This window comes from Equus caballus, chromosome 23, assembly GCF_041296265.1.
Source record: "Equus caballus isolate H_3958 breed thoroughbred chromosome 23, TB-T2T, whole genome shotgun sequence".
Lineage (NCBI taxonomy): Eukaryota > Metazoa > Chordata > Mammalia > Perissodactyla > Equidae > Equus > Equus caballus.
Window position 1 is genome coordinate 34854286 of NC_091706.1, and position 19244 is coordinate 34873529.

At 38.0% G+C, this 19244-nt stretch overlaps 1 protein-coding gene across 9 annotated transcripts in view; it reads right to left on the reverse strand.

Moving 5' to 3' along the window:
- Nucleotides 1-19244, reverse strand: part of PIP5K1B (phosphatidylinositol-4-phosphate 5-kinase type 1 beta) — a 279387-nt gene that overhangs the window by 59930 nt on the left and 200213 nt on the right. For all 9 annotated transcript variants that reach the window (XM_023627257.2, XM_023627253.2, XM_070248645.1 and 6 more), the window contains 5 exons: nt 17108-17319; nt 16288-16371; nt 16120-16168; nt 13448-13532; nt 1623-1778 (listed from right to left, as the gene is read on the reverse strand). In XM_023627257.2, the coding sequence (XP_023483025.1) occupies nt 1623-1778; nt 13448-13532; nt 16120-16168; nt 16288-16371; nt 17108-17319 (586 nt within the window). The remainder of the gene's footprint in view (nt 1-1622; nt 1779-13447; nt 13533-16119; nt 16169-16287; nt 16372-17107; nt 17320-19244) is intronic.

Genomic DNA, 19244 nt, shown 5'->3' on the forward strand with positions numbered 1-19244 from the left:
ATCAACATGGATGGACCTTGAGGGTATTATGTTAAGCGAAATAAGCCAGACAGAGAAAGACGAACTCTATATGACCCCACTTATAGGTGGAAGTTAACATATAGACAAGGAGAACCGATCGGTGGTTACCAGGGAAAAGGGGGGGTGGGGGGAGGGCACAAAGGGGGAAGTGGTATACCCACAACATTACTAACAATAATATACAACTGAAATCTCACAAGGTTGTAATCTATCATAATCTTAATAAAAAAAATTAATTTTCTGTTGTTGAGTTGTAGGAGTTCTTTACATATTCCCTGTATCAATCCCTTATCAGATGTATATTTTGCAAATATTTTTCCATCTGTGGGTTGCTGATTCACTCTGCTGATAAAATTCTTAGATGCACAGGAATTTTCTATTTTGATGAAGTCCAGTTTATCTATATTTTTATTGTTTTACATGCTTTGGCGTCATAGTCAATAAAGCACAGCTAAATCCAGAAAAAAAAAAAAAAGGTGGTTTACAGGAAGATGAGAAAGAAAGAAACCCAACATGGAACAGATGGATAAGTGATGCAGAAGTGAACAGAAATAACACCTAATTCCACCAACTCAGGAAAAGAAAACTCCGAGAAGAGACCTAATCTTCCATAGGAAGGAGAAGAAATTTTCAGGAAATGTTGGGATTCCCAAAAGATTATACCAATAAAAAAATCTAAAATGTCACTTTCTTTCTATAGGATTAGAAGAGAAAAACCATATGATCAACTCAATAGAGAAAAGTATTTGATAAAATTCAGCACTCATACTTGATAAAAACTTTTAGCCAACCAGGCATAAAAAGGAGCTTTCTTGACTTGATTATGGGTATCGAATACAGCAAACTTCTTTGTCAACAGCAAATATTAGAAACATCCCCTTTAAAATAAGGACAAGGCAAGGCTGTCACCTCTTCTAGTCATCGCTGTACCAGAAGTCCTAGCCAGCAAGTAAGAAAAAAGAAAAAAAAAAAAAGCTGTGAGGGCTATGCAGTAGCAACAGCCAGCCAGAAAATCCAGATCTTAAAAAGATACTATTTGAAAAGACAGAAAATATATATCTATATCTCTATGTTCATCTGAGGAAAAAATCTAACAAAAGGTAGGTATATATGACATGCAAGGAGAAAATTATAAAACCTTTATTAAATTCACTAAAGAGAACCTAAATAAATTGATAATTCATTGTTACATTGTGTGTGCATGCATGTATAAGTATGTGCATATATGTACAGATGTTTGAAATATATATATATATATATATATATATACAGATATACATGCACAGAATAAACTCTAGCAGTAAAAACACCAAAATGTTCAGATTTGTTACCTTTCAGTAGTGGGAAGATAGATGCTTGTTTTTGAATATTTTTAGCATCTTCTAATTTTATTTTTTTTTACCATGAATCATATATTGCATTGTTTACCTGTTTTAAAAACTTTACATTAACTGTGTCATACTGTAAATATCCTTTTAAAAATTAACAGAGATGGTTTCTTAGAGCAGGTAGTTTTCTAATTTTTCTACTACAAGTTTACCTCACTTGTGTAAATAAAATCACAGAACTTTTTGTTTTTTTTTAAAGTTACATGTCCTTACCTTCTTCATCAAGGCTGCTAAAACTCTGCCCTTCGGTCAGCAAATCGTGCTTCTCCTCCTTCCATTCCTGGCTGATGGAGGACACGATCTCCTGTGAAGTGGCCTTCAGGGCGGCGATGGAATTGCAACGCTTCTTTGAAGGCGAGGCCTTCAAAGCTAGATAGGAAGGAAAAAGGAGAGACGAAGACACATATTGTAAAACCACATTAACATTTTATTTATTAAGATTTTATTTATTACTTATTAAAATTTTAGTCATTATTTGAGTAGAATGCAAGAAGCTTTGTTTTATAGACATGAGGAAAGGGAGACGAAATTGTGCGTTGGCGATTTTATCAGTCCAGAATGACTTGACTTAAATCAGAATATTCTAGAATAAATTTGAGCTGAAATGCCTCTCCAGATTTTGAAGTCAAGTCTGATCTGAGGCGCGATTCAAATGTTTTGTTGCTGAAGAAGGATTTTTCCTCCTCCAAGCCATGCTTTTCCGGCGCTGGGAGGAGGTCGGGTGGGTTGGTCAACGCAGATGGTAAAGTACGGAGAATTCTCATGACCCTAGTTTTATTAACTTGGGACTGGGAATTTCTAAACATGCCCGTGTTTAATCTTATACTCATGTTGCCCAATTTAGCCAAGCAACTTCTGCTTGCTTTTTTCTTTCAGTGACTTTCCACTGAAATTTCCTGTCCTTTGGGTCTTTTCTAGGTCATGGTTACGTCAGACGTATAATTCACTCCCGATCTTTGTCCAAACAGCATTCTACAACTTCAGATGTGTGCTGGGAATCTGAACCACGGCAAGTGTACTTCACCATCAATCATGCTCACTGGATGCTGTGACTTTACTTAGGACACGGCAGTGGGAGCTGCTTTGGCTGCAGCTGGACCATCCCTATTGATATTCTCTCTTGGCTGCAGTCATTCTTCTTGGCTTAACACTGTTAGAGAATTTCCCTGGAAAGCAGGGTGAGAGGGAAGTGGAGGCTTGTTTGTGCTTCCCCCTGAACTTGATTTTGGCAGTGTCTCTTCTCCTTGGGAGGTTTGTGTAAGGGGGTAAGCTGACAGCAGATGCGTTCGAGTAATTGTATTTGGCTTTGGGAACCTCAGAGCTTAGATTGCACTGCTCATCTGGGGCCTTCCCAGAGGCAGCTTGCAAGAACTTAATTGGAGAAGGACTTTGGGACACACAAATGAGGGAAGAGAGGAGGGCAGTCTCTCCACTTAAAAAGAAGGGAAGAATTGTGTGTCCCATGAGTGGTCTTATAATGGTACCTTCATCATCATAAATAACTTTTGCAGAGGGCTTTAGAGTTTGGAAGCTAACATCCCCACTCCATATCTCAAATTATCCACACGGTCATCTGAGGGAGGCAGGCCCCTTTTATAAGTCCAGAAACGGAGAGTTGAAAGTTGTGACCCGCTGAAGGTCAGAGAGCTAGAAAGCATGAAACCCCAGGTGTCTTTCATTTTCTCTTAAGTTGTCTAACCGATGGTTCATTCCCTAGCTCTTAGGCATTCTGTTTTCTGGTTAAAGTGTGTGTGTGTGTGGGGGGGGGGCGAGGTAAAATTAGAGTTTTTCTTTGAGAGGAGGATATTTTGAATGTTTAAAAAATGGCTTAAATTGATTTAAATAAGTGAACCAAATAAGTCATGTTCCCCTTAACTCCCATCCTATCAAACAGTGGTCGCACCTACTCTACAGGTTTGAAGTAATTGGGCACACGCTGACTTCAGCTCTAACAGTCTATCTGCTAACTTCTATAAACCCCACTCCCATCTTTTAATACAGTATTTTAAAACTTTTAACTCAGAGGATCTCAAATGTGGTTCAGGGACCACTAGGGGTCCCTGAGACACTCTTAGAAGGTCAGCGAGGTTAAAACTATTTTTATAATAACATTAATACATTATGTGCCTTTTCCATTCTCATTCTCTCATGAGTATAGAGTTTTCTGGATCCTACATGACCTGTGACAGCAGCACAGATTGAATTCAGAAGCAGATATAAGAATCTAGATGTTGAGATTTAGGGATAAGCCAGAATTAGGGATCTGAAAAAATATAAAATAATGCCACTTTTGTCACTGAATTATTTATTTTGGAAAGTATAATTATTTTTAATAATTACTTTTTATGTTAAAGTTTTTTACTTTATGTTAAAGTTGACTTATGTTAACATGCAATGGTTTTTAAATTCTTACTTTGTAAGAATTAATGAATATTTTAAAATTTTCTCAATTTTAAATTCTAGAATGTTAAATATAGATATATAGAACCCACATCTACAAAAGCTCTGGGGGTGTCCGGTCACTTTTAAGAGTATAAAGTGGCCCCGAGACCAAAAGGTTTGAGAATTGGACAGTTCTTAGGTCAACGCTAATTCTCTAAACTGAGAAACAGCTAGGATCAAAGAATGCTGCCAGCACCAAAAAACGTAGATGAGGAAAGACACTCAGAGAACTGTCTGTACTTATGGCTTATATAATGGAGCCAAAGCCAAGAGCCCAGAAAAAGGAACAGCTTCTTTGTTCATTATCAGCATCACATACAACAAGGAGCAGAGAGGACCTGACAGGACCACAGAGCACCTAAGAAAGCATTTACAGTTGCCCCTCAGTATCCAGAGGGGATTGGTTCCAGGACCCCCTGCAGATACCAAAATTGCTGGACGCTCAAGTCCCTTATATAAAATGCTGTAATATTTGCATATAACCTATGCACATCATACTTAGATTACTTATAGTGCCTGATACAATGTAGATGCTATGTAAATAGTTGCTATATTGTACTGTTTAGGGACTCATAACAAGAAAATAATCTGTACATGTTCTGTACAGATGCAACCATGGGAGGCCTTTCCATCCATGGTTGACTGAATCCGCGCATACAGAGGGCCAATTGTACTTCTGTCTTAAACGGTGAATCTTCCTTAAAGGAATTATCTGAGTCTCACTCAGGAGATAAGGACTTGAATATTGCAGAAATTGAATGCCTCAGGGACTTGTTTTGACTGATATCTCAAAAGATGGGTTGGGTTGCGGGTTACCTTCTTTTATGCCACAGAAACTCCTGGATTTGTCGTTGGCAAAACCATGTCTGGCGGTAGGTATACTGTGTTCATTTCCAGCCCTATGTACTGCCACTCAACTGCCTCTAAGACCTTACCGCTTTTCAGCTCACCTATCTGCCATTCCCTGAACGTACCATGTTCATTCCTACCCCTGGGCCTTTGTACATGCTGTTCCTTCTACTTGAGATGCCCTTCTTCCTCCTTTCCTAATAAATGCTGGTTTATATTTTCAGAACTTAGTTTAAATATTCTTCCGTGAAGCTCTCTTTTGGAAGAATTGGTCAAATCTGTTACATGTTCCAATCCCTGACCCAAAACAGACTATGAAATTACTGAGAAAGAATGAATTAATTTTTTTTTTTAAAAAAGCTTTCTATATTATGAATGCTTAGCATAGCTCTAGGTACATAATAGCTGCTCAAATGTTGGTTGAATGACTGTATTACTGTTCTGAAATCTTAGGACAGTTGATTTTTAACAAATTAATGTACTATTATATTCCTTTTGGGAAACCAAGTTTTAGTACTTGAGACACATTATCTGGGTAGAGAATTTCAGTGAGGTTTCAACATCATGGTGACTAATATGTATAGGATTTTGTAGACATTATTACACTGGCACCATGACTCAATTTTACGGCGGGATGAATGGATTCAACATGGTTAAAAAAGCTCATTTGAAAAAAGAAACTTGAAGACCAGCTTCAGTCTCCTTCGGAGTGAGCGTAGGGAGAGAGATTTTTACCTACAAAGAAAGTATTCCTTTAGGCATTAAGGGCTTTAAATTGATCAGAGTTGATAAAGCATCTTGAAGTTGTGATTTAAAGTGTCAACTTTACTAATTAAATTGCTATCCTTTGAAACGCTGTATTAGACGAACATTTCATTCATTTGTTCAATTATTCATCAAATAATGACTGAGCGCCTACAACGTGCCAGGGAATGTGGCTAGGTGCTTGGAATAGATATGAGTGAACCAAACACAGTTGCTACTTTTAAGGAACTCAAGTGTAGTGGGGGAAACAGAAAATCGGCTCAGTTATTCACTACGGTAAGTACCATGGAGGAAGCACCATCTCAGCTTAGACCTGAAGGAAGACCTGGGGAAAGATGGAAAGAGCGTTGCAGGCAAAGGGACAAGAATATGTAGAGATGCGCAGGCAGCCTGAATGTCTAGGGCAACTGCAAGGAGTTAAGAGCTACTGGAGCCTACAGGATAGGGTATGGTGTGGAATGTGGCATGGGAGAAGTCACGGGGAAGGGAAAGAGACCACATCACAGAGAGACTTAAAAGCCAAGTTCAGGATTTTGTGGACTAGGGAATCCATGGAAGTTTTTTTTTTAAAAAAACTTTTCTTCTTTAGCATGGAAGTGTTTAACAGGAAATTAGCAGGAACAGATTTGTATCTTAAACTGATGTCTCCAGCTGCAGTGTGGGGAGACTGGACTGGATGGGGACACGATGAGAGGCAAGAGACCAGCATAGGGGTCACAACTTTAGGCAAAAAGAAACTCAAAAGCAAAATCACAAAAAACACAGTGGTTGAATTAGGAGACACACTGTGAAAGAGGGGACGGACTCCCGATATTTCAGAGTGAGAACAGGTGTTGGTGAGTGACTGCAGGTGAGTGGCAAGTAAAAGGAAGGAGTCAAAGCATGACGCCAGCATTTCTGAGGATAGTTGCATGGATGGCGGTGGCCTTCAATGAGGTGTGGACGCAAGACAAGAAGCAGGTTCTGGGATGGAGGAGCAGCCAAATTCAAATTTGAGCATGCTGAGCTTGTAAAATCTGGTGGACACTTACTTGGAGAGGCTGGATAGGCAAAAGGCTTTGTTGGCAGTGTGGGAGCGAGCTGTCAGTATGTGGACAGTAACTGAGGTCTTGGGAGATGGAGAAATCACCCAGAGAGAGTCGTCCAAGGGGAAGGCACAAAGTTGGAGCCTGGCCCCTTACGAACTCCCACATATAAGGGTAGGGCAGAGATAAGGAACTGCCAAAGGACAACGAGAAGCATGAGAGGCTGGAAGGGAACCAGGAGAGTCCTGAATTATGAAAGACAAGTGAAGAGAACATTGCACAGAGAACTGACATCAGTGGTCTAAATATTGTAGTTTTAAGAAAACAAAGTTGGTCAATGGCTTGAGTGATGATTGCTGACGATCTTGAACATTTCAGTGAGGTGGTGGGGTCAAAAGCCAACTGAAGTGCCCTGAAGAGTGACAAGAAATAAGGAAGTGAGACAGCAAGTGGGTTCAACTCTCAAACAGAGTGACTATGACGGGGAGAAAGATACACCAGGAGCCGGAGAAAGATGTAGAGTTGAGGAGATTTGTTTTAAACACGTAAGAGCATAAACAGTTTGAAGGCTAAGGCATGGAACCAGAAGAGAGAATGAATGGTTAAATGAATGGTTATACCCTGAAGTGGAGTTAACTTCTAGAGGATCTGTTCTGGACATTAAGGAGAAGATCAGACTCAGCACACATGTCATGGCATTTACTCATTCATTCAACAAATATGAACACTATGTGCACCTGCCAAAACCCACTTGCCTGTATTAGGTGCTGGGATATGGCAGTGAATGTACATTCGAATGAAGAAGACAGGCATTAAGCAAGATAAATAAGTAAAATCTACAGTATGTTAGATAGAGATAAGTGTTAAGGAAAAAATACAGCAGGGTAAGTGGATGGGGATCCCCCTCATATGGTGGCAGGACTACAAGCATTATCATTACTATCTGTGCAATAAGAAAAAGCAATATAATATTTGAATGTGCTTAGAAGTGGAAAAGACTTTATTCAATAAATGGTACTGGGACAATGGTTAACTACTTGGGAGAAAACAAGGTTTGATCTACATCGTTTCATACATCAAAATAATACGACATAGATTAGAGAAAACGTAACATAAAAACCAATCCATGCAGAGTAAAAGAAAAATTTGGGTGACCATTTATCTGACTCCTCCATGGTGAAGTCCTTCATAAACATGAGAATGATTAAGAGAATTCCATTTACAACAACATTAAAAAATACCTAGGAATAAATTTAACAAAAGTGTAAGACTTGTACACTGAAAACTACAAAAACACTGTTGAAAGAAGTTAATGAACTCCTAAATAAAAAGAAAGACATCTCATGTTCCTAGAATGGAAGATTTAATATTGCTAAGATGGAAAGACACCTCAACTGATCTATAGATTCAACACATGCCTTGTCAAAATACCAGCTGCTTTTTTTTTTTGGTAGAAGTTGACAAGTTGATTCCAAAATTCATACAGAAATGCAAGGGACTCTGAATAGCCAAAACAATTTTGAAAAAGAATAGTAGAAGGACTTACACTTCCCAATTTCAAAACTTACAACATTTAAGTAATCAAGACACTATGGTACTGCCATAAGGGCAGGCATATCGGTCCATGGAATAGAACTGAGAGTCCAGAAATGATCCTAACACTTGTGGACAACTGATTTTCATCAAGGGTACCAAGATAATTCAATGGGAGAAAGAACAGATTTTTCAACAAACGTTGCTGGGAAAACTGGATACACTCATGCGAAAGAATGAAGTTGGACCCTAATTCACACTATATACTAAAATTTTTAACTTAAAAGTGAGCATAGATCTAAATAGGCGGGCTAAAACTATAAAACTCTTAGAACACGGGAGTAAATCTTCATGACTGTGGGTTAGGCAACGGTTTCTTAGACCACACCCAAAGTACATGTGACAAAAGAAAAAAACTGGACTTCATCAAAATTAAAAATTTTTGTGCTTCAAGGAACACTATGAAAAAAGTAAACAGACAATCCCCAGAATGGAAGAAAATATATGTAAATCATATACATATGTAAATCATGTTCCACTTAAAGACATTTCAGTCAATGATGAACCACATATACAATGGTGGTCCCATAAAATTAGTACCATATAGCCTAGGTGTGTAGTAGGCTATACCATCCAGGTTTGTGTATGGACAATCTATGATGTTTGCCCAACAACTAATTTGCATAATGACACATTTCTTAGGTATCCCTGTCGTTAAGTGACACATGACTGTATCTAATAACAGAAACTTGTGTCCAGAATATACAAAGAAATCTTACAACTCACCAACAAAAACACAAATAACCCAATTTAAAATGAGGAAAGGATCTGAATAAACATACAAATGGTCAATAAAGCACATAACAAGGTGTTCAACATCATTAATCATTAGAGAAATGCAAATCAAAACCACACTGAGATATCACTTCATACTCACTAGGATGTCTAAAATAAAAAAGACAGACAATAACATTTGTTGGTGAGGATATAGAGAAATTAGAAACCTCATACACTGCTGGTGGGATTGTAAAATGGTACAGCAGCTTTGGAAAAGAGTTTGGTAGCTCCTCAAAATGTTAAACAGAGTCACCATCTGACCTAGCAATTCCACTTCTAGGTATATGCCCAAGAGAAAGGAAAAGATATATCCACACAAAACGTTGTATGTGAATGTTCATAGTAGCATTATTCATAATAGTTCCAAAATGGAAACAATGCAAATATCCATCAACTATTGAATGGATAAACAAAATGTGGTATACCCATACAATGGAATATTAGTCAGCAATGAAAAAGAATAAAGTACTGATCTATGCTACAAGATGCATAAACCTTGAAAACACTGTTAAGTGAAAAAAAGACAAATACAAAAGGCCACATATTGTATGATCCTATTTATATAAAAAGTCCAGAACAGGCAAATCCATAGAGACAGAAAATAAATTAGTAGTTGCCAAGGGCAGGGAAAAGAAAGGAATGGAAAGTGACTGCTAATGGGCATAGGGTTTCTTTTTGGGGTCATGAAAATGTTCTAAAATTAGATAGTGGTGATGGTTGCACAACTTTGTGAATGTACTAAGAATCACAGAATTGTATGCTTTAAAAGGGTGAATTTCCTGGTATGTGAATTATACCTCAATAAAGATTTATAAAAAGTAGACTAAGAAATCAAACTGGGAAGAAGTCAATAGATGTGATTACTTGAGAAGTAAAAGACTTGTTACATTAAAAACATGATAAACTATATGAACGGGGAAGATTTGCAACACACACCATATTTCACGGAATTAAAGATGCCGCTGATTGTACCATTAATTTATAAGCTACTAAGAAAGAAAAAATCCCCAAGATGGGGAGCCTCCTGGAGGAGCCTCACGAAAGCTGGGACACCAAGGGCTACATCCTCCCTAAACCTACTAGGGGCTGGAAGGAAAAGTGGAAAATTCATGTTTTTCAACCTTGGCACAGGGTGAAGGCAGGCAGAAAAATCTTCCCTGAAAATTTAAACCACAAGTTGGTATTCACACTGGCTTGCAGTTTGAATAAATATTATCTTATGGCTCATCTTAGCCAAAAAGAATCCTTAGAGAATTTAGTTTATAGTGGTCTCAAGTGGAGAGTGATTTTAAGATACTACTGAGAAAGCAAAATGTAAAATAAAAGTTTTGCTTAGAATGAAATAAAGTTGAAAAGGTACTGACACCTTTAATATGTAGTCTTCATATAAATCATTTGGAAGAATAATAAACACCCAAAATAAAAGGGCAAATATTATGAAGCTCAATTCTCAAAGGAATTAGAAATGGGTAATAAAAATGAATAATGGTTGAACCTCACCAGTACTCAAGAAATGCAAAATAAAACAGTCAGATAACATTTTTTACTTATCAGAGTAGCATAATTTTAGAAGAATAATGGCTAAGAGCTAGAAGAATATAGACTCTCGTGGAAGTCTACAACAACAATCTTCCTGTGAAGCTATGGGCATTTTCAGCCCATAGTACTCCTTCTTGGAATCTCTCCTAAAAAATAATCATAAGTTTGGACACAACTTTATCTGAAATGATGTTCATAAAAACATTAGTTAGAAAAAGGAGAAGCAATATAAATGCCCAATACTGAAAGAATAAATAGATTATGGCACATCCATATAATTTTAATGTTGTATTGCAATTTTAAATGATGTCTTTGTAGAATACACAATGATCTAGGAAACTATTCATGTTATAATATTATGCAAAAAGTAGAGGACATATACATAGGATTGTACACCATTATGCTACCAGTTTCATACAAATACACAAAGCACAGAGATAAAGACTAGTCAGAAGTATATCAAATAGTAGTCGTGGATATCTCTGGGTTGTGGGATTTCAAGTAATTTTCGTTTTTTTCTTTGCATCTCTCTGTATTTTCTAAAATTTTTACATTGAAAGTGTTTTACTCTCAGAAAAACTAACTCAAATAGAGTCAAGACTTAAATTTAAGACCTGAAACCATAAAACTCCTAGGAGAAAACAGGGAAAAATTTCCTTGACATTGGTCTTGGCAATGATTTTTTGGATATGACACCAAAATCACAAGCAACAAAAGCAAAAACAAACAAGTGGGACTCTATCGAACTCAAAAGCTTCTGCACAAAAGAAACAATCAACCAAATGAAGAGGCAACCTACTGAATGGGAGAAAATATTTGCAAACCATATATTCCTTAAGGGGTTAATATCCAAAATATATAAGGAACTCCTACAACTCAATGACAAAAAACAATATGATTAAAAAATAGGCAAAGAACCTGAACAGACATTTTTCCAAAGAAGACATACAAATGGTCAACAGGTACAGGAAAAGATGCTCAACATCACTAATCATCAGGGAAATGCAAATCAAAACTACAATTAGGTATCACTTCACACCTGTCAGAATGCGTATTATCAAGTAGATAAGAGATAAATGTGGGTGAGGATGTGGAGAAAAGGGAACCCTTGTGCACTGTTAGTGGGAGTGTAAATTGGTGCAGCCACCATGGAAAACAGTATGGAGGTTCCTCAAAAAATTAAAAATAGAACTACCACATGATCTAGCAATCCCACTTCTGAGTACATATCTAAAGGAAATGAAATCACTACTTCAAAGAGATACCTGCATCCCCATGCTCACTGCAGCATTATTCACAATAGCCAAGGCACGGAAACTACCAAATGTCCCCTGATAGACGAATGGATAAGGAGAAGGTAGTGTGTGGTATACACACACACACACACACACACAATGAAATATTATTTAGCCATTCAAAAAGGGAAATCCTGCCATTTGCAACAACATGGATGAACCTTGAGGGCATTATGCTAAGTGAAATAAGACCGATGGAGAAAGACGACTACTATACGATCTCACAGGTGGAACCTAAAAAAGTCGAATTCATAGAAACAGAGAGTAGAAGAGGGGTTACTGGGGGCTAGGGGCTGGGGGAAATGGGGAGATGTTGGTCAAAGGGTACAAACTTCCAGTTGTAAGATGAATAAGTTCTGGGGATCTCATGCTATACAACATGGTGACTGTAGTTAACAATACTGTATTACATACTGGAAAGCGCTAAGAGAGTAGATCTTAAATGTTCTCACCACGCGCACACACACACACACACACACAATATCTGTAATTACATTAAGTGATGGATGTGTTAAGTAACCTAACTGTGATAATCATTTCACAATATATACATGCATCAAATCAACACATTATACACCGTGAACTTACGCAGTTATATGTCAATTATATCTCAATAAAGTTGGAAAAACTAAAATAAAAACCCTTAAAAAAAGAAAGTGTTTTACTTTCATTAACAGAAAACTTCAATAAATATTACAAGAAAAATTTGTCTCATATAAATATAAAATACAAACATTCTACTTTTTCAGGGTTTTTTTTGTGTGGCTAATGTCATTTTTTGGGTGATGAAATTGGACCACAGAGTAGCTAAATGATAACATATGTAACAATAGGGTTATTTTCTCCTTTTCACAGTTTACTACATAATACATATTTATTATAGAAAATCTAATAAATATTGATGTAAAGGAAAATAAAATCCCACATAATCTCCTGATTCAGAAGAACCATTGTTAGCTTGGGTTTTAGTTTCCTCTTATTTTTCTAGTTCCTCAAAGTTTAAAGTTAGGAATTGATTTGAGATCTTTCTTCTTTTTAAATGAAGGTGTTTACAACTATAAATTTCCCTCTGACCACTGCTTTCTCAGCATCCCATAAGTTTTTGGCACATGCCTTTTTGTTTTCACTCATCTCCAAGTTTTATCTAATTTTCCTGTGCTTTCTTCTTTGACCCATTGGTAGTTTAAGAGTGTGCTGTTAAATTTTCACATATTTGTGAATTTTCAGTGTTCACTCTTCATTGATTCATTCCACTGTGATTGAAAAAGATGCTTTGTATGATTTCAGTCTTTTAAAATTTATTGAGACCTGTTTTGTGGCCTAACATATGGTCTATCCTGGAGAAAAACCACTCTTCACAGTTTCACATGTCCCATTAAAATTTGTCCTGCAACTAGGTATGCAAACCAATAACTATATATATATGTGAATAAATCTATAAGGACTAAACGTACCTTCAACACACCATTTTTATTGGTTGCATACTATTCCGTTATTTGATAGTATCATTTTACGTCAATAGATTATATGATTGGACATTTAGCAGTTTCCAATGTTTTTCACCACAAAATAGGACTCTAATGATTATGGCATCCATAAATACCTGACTGAGATATGTAACCATAATTACTAAGTGATTACTGTTACAGGGAGATAAAGAGCTCCAACTCTTCCAATAAAAATCTTGCAAAAATACACATAGTGAAGTCAGTGAGCAAGCGCTAAAAGTAAAAAACTTTCATAAGAATCTTACCTTGAATTTTCTTGAAAACTCTGGAATTCATAAACTTTAGAAATCTGTCTGCATAGAAGCTTGGTCTATGAACCGAAACAGTGTCCTGAAAAGACAAATCAAGTGTCATGGGTTTACCTCTCAGATATTTCATTTCGAGCTAGAAGAAAGATCCACTCAATTGGTTCTCTCTTGGCCAATGTCCTTAACTAGAGGGCGTGGATGTCGAGAGCTGGAAAAGAGCAACACCCAGGGTCTCACAGGGCCCAGGAGTCGGGTTAGGGGAGGAGGGCAAAAGACTCAATCGGAGCAAAGATTCTAGACACTCAGAATGAAATAGAATATTAAAAGGGGCAGGGGAGAGACAGCAAAAAGACTCTGCTTTATCAATCAGAACAGTGGATCCTTAGTCCACTGTGTGCCATGAGGCACACACACATCATTTTTACAGACAGGCAACCAGTGCCCCGAGTGTCATCAGGAAGGAAGGAGGACACTTTTAGTCATAACCAAAAATTGGGGGCATGAACAAGCAAAACAACACTAATGTGAGAGTGACATCTAGGTCAAAAAAAGAAGTGTGCTGGTTTCATCTCCCAGTAACAAGGTGCCTTGACACTGGGAAGATTCTAGCAGACAAGGTTGACTGATGACCCCTGTTATGCTGAATTATTATTAATTAGATACTATATTAGATACTATAAAGTGTCTATAGTGGGTTTGGAAGAAAAAACACGCCTTTGACCAGAGGTCTGGAGACCTGGTTCTGGTGTTAGTTCTGACTTTAAAAAGCTGTGTGATCCCAGGGAAGAGACAGTGTCTCGTTGCCTCAGTGTTTTCACCGATGAAACACGGTGTTACACGAGGCATAAGGTGATTCTGTAATCAGCATGTTATGAAGGACACACTACGGAAGACCCTCCTTAGCCACGTTACAATGGTCCTCTAGACTACCAGTGATGCTGTAGATGGGTGGGAGATTTCCCACTGGTTTGACATGCACTCTCCCCAGTATCCTGGCAGCTCCTGTCTGAAGCGGACACATATTCACAGCAAGTACAGTAATTTAGAAATATCATAGGATGCAAGATGATTAAGACTCAGCTCTTGCCTTCCAAGAGAAGTTAGATTATGGTTCTCTTCAGTATGAATAAACATTGTTTAAATAAGAGGCACATTAGAAAACAAACAAAAATAAGAATTATTGCTTACAATTTCACAAATACATAATCTGCACAGAGATTTTCCTAAAAAAAACCAACACCAAAAAACAGAAGATATGTTTTAACTAGAGAAAAGTAGGGGCCCCTTAGAAGCATCTGATCAATAGAACACTAGGCCATTCAGATCAGAAACCTTATCTGGTAACAGGGAATTGAAGTTGTCTCAGAAAACAGGAGGGGAACACAACAAAGTGTTTACTCTCTCTCCCTTCCATGTTCAAGGCATTACGTAGTCCCTAACTTTTCTTAGCAGGAAGGGAAAAAATTAACCACCATCTTGGCCTTTCATAGAAGGAATCTTTAATCTGAAAAATAAGCCTAAGTTTACTTCTTAGGAAAAAATTTGTGAACCTCTTGTTTAAAAGAGCATTTTGACAGAGGTCATTCCTTAGCCTGTGGACCAAATGCAGATCTTTTATCGCTGAAAGGTTATGACCGTTCTTCCACAGAACTGAGAAAGTAGCATCTATAATTTATCCTCTTTCAAAGGAAAGCTTCTGCTAACATCTTAAAAAGACGTGTAAGCAAATCTTTGACCAATATATTCTTTGGAAGTGTCACTTCAAGTTGTTAATTGAGGGAGGCTGAGGCCAGTAAACGTTCTGTCAGCAGCAGGAGGTTTACGTCTAACATCTACATGGGAATGCGTACATGCGCATGCGTGTGTGCGTGTGCGTGCGTGCGTGTGTGTGTGTGTGGTAGACAGAGAGAGATAGAGATAGAGAGAGACAAAGAGAGACTGCTCTTTGTAACTGACTTTTTTCTTCTGTTATGCTGATTCTGGGTCCAAAAGACATCCCTCATATCAGTCAGCATTAGTCATGTATAAATCTGTAACAAGAAAGTTTCTGCTTCCTACATGCTGTTATATGTAAGGCATGGCGTAGAACAATAATGTGCATTATTTTATTCAATCCTCACATCAGCCCTATGAGGCAGGTACTAGGAACTATTACTATACCCCCGGTACAAATGGGAAACCAGGCTGAGAGAGGTCAAATAACAAGCAATGTGTGCAGGTCACATGGCTAGTAAAGTAGTGATGAGGATTCAAATCCAGGGCTGTCTGCCGTCAAGTCTGGTTCAAACCCCTCTGCAGCTTGGTCTAATGATAACTTTATTTCAGCTGTCCTCTGATCTTTCCAGCGCCTATCAAAAGAGTCTCCTCATTTTTCTCATCATCCTCTCATAACTTGGCTCTTCAGATGTCATGCAGAAACAAGACCTCATCTTGTTTTCCTGGCCTCTATCTAGCCACCAGGCTGGATGTTCTCTATTTGAATAGCTATTCAAGTTTATGCTGTCCTTGTTCTTAGATTGGAACCAATCTGCTAGGCTAAGATTCTAAGGTTATAAAGATCTATACTTCTTCGCCTCTTCAAATCTAGTGACACAGCTTCTCAGACACCCTCTGAAGTCTCTTAGAAATGAGAAATATATACAGCTTAACAAGGAACATAAGTCACTTACCCCATCATAAACCAGTGCTTTCCAGGAATGTTCTAACTTCTTCATTAATCTAAATATAGACAGAAAAATAAAAATTAGAATGTAAAATCACCCCCATTTGGTGAATTTTCCAAACCCTTTGTTGATTTATTTTGAAATAACAAAAAATTGTTTCCCCAAATTTCTTACCTATATGATTGCAGAATGTCAATAATGCCCATAAATAAAAGTAGTTTTTCTCCCTTATGGCTTTTAGCTGGAATACCTCCCATTCTGTTGATAGAGAAAAAGCAAAAATATTTTATAAGAAAAGGAAGTTAAAAGTCATTTCTAATAAATGGACTATAAGTGAAAATAGACAATCTTTAAGAATTCTGGACTATCTCTCCATCACTTTTTTTTTTGGCCTCAGTTAAAGTCTCCCTGGAAATCCAAATGATGTACTTCCCACAAAGGAGTATAATACCATAGCTGTCAACTGTGAAGAGTTGGATGGGAAGAAGCCGATTAAAAAATTATTCCTATTTTGAAACGATGAGCAAGAATTTTTAAAGTATTTTAAATACTGTTTTTTAAAAAAATGCAACACTTTTATATATTCACTATGAGATTTTAAAGTATAGAAAAGCACAAAGAAAAAATATATAAAGAATCCATTCCTAGGATGCAAAGACAAATACTATACTAAAATTTGGTACACCTTTCCAGTATGTGTGTGTGTGTGTCTGTGTGTGCATGCGTGTGCATGTGCATATATTCACTAATCCACAAAAGTGATTATTTATGTTTCATAACCTGAATTTTTCACTCGCTAAATGATGAACATTTCCTCAACGTCAATGCTTACGTGTTTTTTGTATAGAAATGAAGGCTGGCTTAATGAATTTTAGCACCAGGTAGGAATCTATTCCTAAAGAGCCACTATGAGGGGAACATGATTGTGTTTAATTACCCAATGATATCGGCTGCCAGAATCAAGAGGATGAAGCGAGCAGGTGGCTGCACTTACGTTTCCGGGTTCTCTGTGATGATCCCATCTCCAGATTTCCCTGGACCCTGGATAGATTCCATTGCTGTTGAGTAGAGGACCTTCTGCATCCCAGGCCGCTTAGCATCAGGCACATTTTGTGAGGTTTCCTCTTCTTTGTCTTTAAGGGAATGGTCCAAGATGTGGATTCCCAGCAAAAGGCTATAGTCCATGATCTTGAAGCTTTCCAGGACCTGAGTAAGCAAAAGAACCAGGAGGCCGGTCAACTCAAATGGCTTGTAAGTCTCATTTGCACAGAATCAGAGAGCTCTAGATTTGCAGACACGCTTCCTGCGCCTTTCCCAGAGGGTAGCTGATAGAGGAAAAGTCAAAATAAAAACATCTGAGGTTATTATTAGGTCATGTGCAGTAAGGATTACCACAATGGCTCCAAGATGATATTTTATGCAAATTTAATGTAAGCATATCTTTTCTTAACCCTCCATGACAGTTTCACTAATAGTATTTATTGAACACTTTCCAAGTGCTTAGTGGCTCACTTGGATTCAAGCCTCACAACTCTTTGAGCTAGGTACTATTGTTGTCCCTATATTATAGATGAACAAAATTGAGACACAGAGAGATAAAGCAATTTACTCAATATCACACAGCTTGTAAGTGGCATTGCTGGGATTTGAACCCAGGTAGTCAACTCCAGCATCCACGCCCTTAAGCACTGGAAGAGAGAAACCAACAAACCAATGATCTCTACAAGCTTGTACCTTCTTCAGCACAAAGACTCAGCTGGAATGTGTTTCTGTCTGGATTCTGTTCTCAAAATCTTAATCTTGTTGGAGTTCAGGGATCTCCTATTCAAAGTTTGTCTTTCAAAGTTGCTATTTTGTTCTCTGTAGCAAGTCTTTTTAAAAATTATGATCTTGACAGAGAGCAGGGCTTAATGCTTAATTGTCGACTCATCAAACAGTAGGAAAGAGAAGGCATTAAAAGCAGCTGGATGTAGCCAAAGAAGTTAGCGACGCTCTGACAAGAAAATAACAGGAGATAAGGTCAAGATAAGAGGCAGTCGACATGGGTTCCCAGTGGAGGAGGGACTTTGACACTCAGGACCCTTCTTTGATGGAGGAAGAGTGCTTGAAAATGGGGTATTTTCCTCTATGATAAAGCTCTTTTCCTAGTAGTTTGTATATATTCTCCTCTACAACAGATATTTTAATGCCTGGCATTTCTCACACAAAGCTGCTCAGGAAATCAAAACAGCGCAGCCCAGAAAGTAAGACAATCCTGCACGGCAGACAGCTGCTTCTGAAACAACATGATAATCTGTTACTATACCCTAGTTAGGAAATGCCTTTGAGGATCAGAGTCTATAGATAATTGTTTCATCAGGGATTGAATATCCAGAATTTCGTATGCTTCTCATTCTCCCTGAGCCAACTGCTTTTTGATCAGACACTTATGATGTACTAAAGAGAGGTCAGGCCTGAGGATTCAAGTATCTGTGGCTGCCGCTTCATGGACGTCCTTTGACAGCAGGCTTTGGGAAGGACGGCATACGTAGCCTTTGAAAATATGTTTCCACCCGTGTCTACATTATGCACATTTGCATAGATGAGGAAAAGTGAGAGTGGGCTGCAGATAAGTATCAGTTATTCCAGAGTGTTCATGTTCATCTTTCAACATACGAAGCTGAGTACTTCCAGAAAGGAGGCAGGCAAGAAAGGAGAGTGGAATTATTATTTAAGAAGTTTAGGCAATGGAACTTTCTACCTCAAGAGGTCAGAGAGTGGCTCGATAGCAACAGGGAGCCAGCTTCCCTAACCTAAGGAGGGAAGCCAAGATTGGAGGAGGAAGGAAGGGTGATAAGAAAAGCTCCTCACCACTGACCCAATGCTCCAGCACCAGACCCACTGGTTGGTTCTCCATGGAGGTGTATCAACGCCTTACTTCCAACGTGGAAGAAAACAAGACAGTTCTGTGTCAGGGTCGCCACGGACCCAGCCTCTTAAAAGAAAACACTAACAGATACTGGATGCTTTCTTCAGACAGAAAGAGAGATAGAAGGATCTCAGCCTGTCTAATTCTCTATCACACACAAAGGACGGCTTGGAAGTAGTGGCCACCAGCGAGCTTCATGAACCCAGCACAGTGATCTGCATCT